Source organism: Zalophus californianus, chromosome 17 (genome assembly GCF_009762305.2).
Source record: "Zalophus californianus isolate mZalCal1 chromosome 17, mZalCal1.pri.v2, whole genome shotgun sequence".
Classification (NCBI taxonomy): Eukaryota; Metazoa; Chordata; class Mammalia; order Carnivora; family Otariidae; genus Zalophus; species Zalophus californianus.
The window spans coordinates 54,899,403-54,903,241 of NC_045611.1; the positions used below are offsets into that span (position 1 = coordinate 54,899,403).

At 40.4% G+C, this 3,839-nt stretch overlaps 1 protein-coding gene across 1 annotated transcript; it reads left to right on the forward strand.

Moving 5' to 3' along the window:
• Nucleotides 1-1,862: 1,862 nt before the first annotated feature.
• Nucleotides 1,863-3,839, forward strand: LOC113936213 (vomeronasal type-1 receptor 4-like). Its single transcript, XM_027619276.1, has 2 exons — nt 1,863-2,579; nt 3,747-3,839. The coding sequence occupies exons 1-2, from the start codon at nt 1,863-1,865 to the stop codon at nt 3,837-3,839; spliced, it is 810 nt and encodes a 269-aa protein (XP_027475077.1).

Here is a 3,839-nt window from a genome sequence, read left to right on the forward strand (position 1 = left end):
GGCAGGCATGAAGGTGGAATACATCCTGAGGCAGGGGCTGAGCTAGTAAAGAGAGATGTGGATGCTAGACCAACACCCATCCCTGATGGCTCCTAGGGCAATATAGTATAATCTTCACTGACAGTGACTGTTGTGTTTTCATCCAAGTGGTCGTGAAATCCGATTTTTCAAAGTTTTTATTTTAATTCTAGTTGGTTAACATACAGTGTTATGTTAATTTCAGATTGCACTTTCTCCAAAGAAATCTGATTTTTAATGTGCTTAAGGACTGTAGTTCTGAAGTCAGTCTGCTGTTCAGCCTACGTTACAGGAACCATAGATAAAATTGTCACGTTCTAAGGTACACTCAGAACATCTCCATGCTTGTAATAATGAGTTGGATGAATCTAGTAATGACCTGATTGCGTGTAGAAACAGTGTGTGTGATCGCAGAAGTGTTTTTTGTAACTCTGGATCTTTGACGTGCTTAGTAGATTAAATAATTGTGTCTCAATCAGCTATGGAGAGACTTTTTCCAGTAAAGTTAAATGCTTAAACAGCATTTAAGAAAAATATAACTGAAGTTTCAGAGAAGATTTTTAACCTCAGACGTATCTTGTGATATTTCTGCTGCTTTTAAATATTATAATGCCAATCTAAAAAGTTATACCAATTACACAGTATACAAGGTTTTTTGCCTTAATATCCATTTTGCATGTGCCTTGTATTTTAATCTTTCACAAAGCTTGCTTTACTGCTACCGATTTTATTCAACTCAGGTATTAATAAATTGATATATACATGATCTGAAGATAGCAGTAAGTTTCTTTCTAATGTACACAATGTAATCAGTTACTATTGCTTCCTGTCCAGAGTTCCTATGCCTTGTACATTTCTTCCTGGAATGAAAGCAAATGATTCTTTCTGTTGCCATCCTAAAATTGAGCCATTCTTTCATTCATGAAATCTAGCTTGTCCTGGGGCAGGTGCCTGCGGCTTTGTAGTACTGTAATCAGTGCATCTACAGTTTATTGCTATCTCTAAAGCTTTATTCAATTTCATATTTGGCTATCGAAACAGTCTTCATAAATACATGAAAACTTGTCATTAGCAAAAATTTAAAATAAAATACCACCAATCTAAATTGAAGTGACAAGGTGCAAACATAAAACAAAATTGAGATCTGGTTTATTGAAGGCACACAGCTGTGTATTATGTGTGTATTATGGATTTTTGTTATATTATAGATTCAATGCACTAACTTTGTTACCAGCCTGGCCAGGTTCCAATCCCCACTCTGACCCTAATTAGTGAATGAATTCAGACAAAGCACTTTGCCTCTTTGTGCCTGTGTTGTCCTCATCTTTATGAGGAATGCATTCGTTTGTGCCTCATGAATCTGTGAGAAATAAGAAGTTACCCCATGGGTGGCCATTGTACCAGCGATTCACACATTGCAAGTATTTGGTAATGGTTGTGTATGCAACTCTTGGAAGGCCCTAAGTGACAGAAGAGCTTTAAGTATTATTTCAAAGTAGGAAGTATTTTTTTTAAAGATTTTATTTATTTATTTATTTGACAGAGAGAGAGAGAGACAGCGAGAGAGGGAACACAAGCAGGGGGAGTGGGAGAGGGAGAAGCAGGCTTCCTGCCAAGCAGGGAGCCCGATGCGCGGGGCTCGATCCCCGGACCCTGAGATCATGACCTGAGCCGAAGGCAGTCGCTTAACCAACTGAGCCACCCAGGCGCCCCTCAAAGTAGGAAGTATTGCTAAGTGGAGAATATGGAAATCAGTTGACATGATTCGTGTGGCCCACAAGTGATATTCTCACGCAGGATCCTCTAGCCCAGAAGACAAATATCAGTCACTGAGAACTGACAGCATGGCCACCAGGGATCTGGTAGTGGGAGTGATCTTCTCAATACAGACTGTGGTTGGAATCCTGGGGAACTTCTCTCTTCTTTACCATTATCTTCTCCTTTATTTCACTGCGTGTAGGCCAAGGTCCACAGATTTGATTGTCAAAAATCTGATTGTAGCCAACATTTTGGTCCTGTTCTTTCTTGGAATACCCGATACAATGTCATCTTTTGGGTGGTATCACGTCTTCAGTGATTTTGGATGCAAATTTTTTCCCTATGTTCGTGGGGTGGGCAGGGGAGTGTCCATTGGCACCACCTGCCTCCTGAGTGTCTTCCAGGCCATCATCATCAGCCCCAGGAACTCCAGGTGGGCAGCGCTTAAAGGGAAAGCTCTCAAGTGCATTGTCCCTTCAATTGTCTTGTGCTGGGTCTTGCAGATACTGGTAAATATCCTGTCTCCCCTGTTTCTGACTAGCCCTTTGAATGACAAAAACATCACAAAGAGAAAAACTTTCAGATACTGTTCTTCAGTTTGTCATGACAAAACCAGTGACTCATTGTATGCAGCATTGTTATCATTCCCTGATGTGTTATGTTTGGGGCTTATGATCTGGGCCAGTGGCTCTATGGTCTTCATCCTGTACAGGCACAAGCGGAGGGTCCAACACATTCTTAGGACCAACGTCTCCTCCACATCATCGCCTGAATCCACAGCCACCAAAACCATCCTTCTCCTGGTGAGTACATTTGTCTACTTTAACACCCTCTCCTCTGCCTTTCATATTATTTTGTCTGTTTTTGATAATCTCGACTGGTATCTCTTGAGCATAACTTCAGTAATCACTCTGTGTTTCCCAACTGTCAGCCCCTTTTTGCTAATGGAGCGTGACTGCAGTGTATTGATGCCGAGCTTTCTCTGGTTAAGGAATATAAAATCCCCTCGTCTTACGAGAAATATGTAAATTGAATGTATTTTCATAATGTTCATTTGCTAATTCACTCATCCTCCTCAGTGTCCCCAGTACAATTATGAGAGGTTTATCCCAGAATGATAAACAGATCACATTGAACATCTTCTTCAAAGTTAACAATAAAAAAGTTAACAATAAGTTATAATAGTAATTTTGATGAAATATTATATAATTAATTTGTAAATACTTATAGGATTGAAGTTTTGCTAATGGTCAGTGGAGGAGTGCAGAAATTATGCAATTATAAACACCAAGTCTTGAAACAATCTGACTATTTGGAAAAATCTTTGAGTGTGTCACGTAAATTTGTCATAGTAAATTTCCCAGAAGTGAAGTAGGCATAGAATTATAGGAAAAGGAGTATTAAAATGGTAAGAATGTGGCAGGTCATCACTGAAACTGAATAGTGCTGGAGGGAAAATTTGGTCAGTGAGTAAAGCTTTGGGGAGCCAGTTACAATTTTGTACATTTCATACTAGAGAAGTGGTAGTCACTCATGCAAAGTATGATGTTATGGGAGCTTGGGAGATGAGCATGTGTAAACATTTTCAGGTAAAAATGGACAGTTTGGACTGGAATGGATAGATGGATAGTGGAGAGCACAGAATTACATTTTAGCTGATTTTTTTTTAAGATTTATTTATTTATTTGAGAGAGCGAGAATGAGAGAGAGAGAGAGAGTACATTAGAGGGGGGAGGATTAGAGGGAGAAGCAGGCTCCTCGCTGAGCAGGGAGCCCGATGCGGGACTCGATCCCGGGACTCCAGGATCATGACCTGAGCCGAAGGCAGTCGCTTAACCAACTGAGCCACCCAGGCGCCCCACATTTTAGCTGATTCTTAAACAACATCAGGTGATCGTGATAATTTTAAAAGCCATGAATTCCATGCAAGTGGCATCTGTAGAAGGCAGATCCTTCTCTCCTTTGCGGAGGTGATTTGGGCCTGTTGGCAAGAAAGAGGTTTGGAGGTGAACGCTTATGTCTCTGAAGTGATGAGATTAGTTTATGGTGGAGACTTCCACTGA

Excerpts from the sequence above, each read along its gene's own strand:
- LOC113936213 (XM_027619276.1), top strand. The coding sequence starts at position 1,863 with ATGGCCACCAGGGATCTGGTAGTGGGAGTGATCTTCTCAATACAGACT. Across the intron at positions 2,580-3,746 it reads CCAAAACCATCCTTCTCCTG|GTGATTTGGGCCTGTTGGCA; the intron begins GTGAGTACATTT and ends TCCTTTGCGGAG.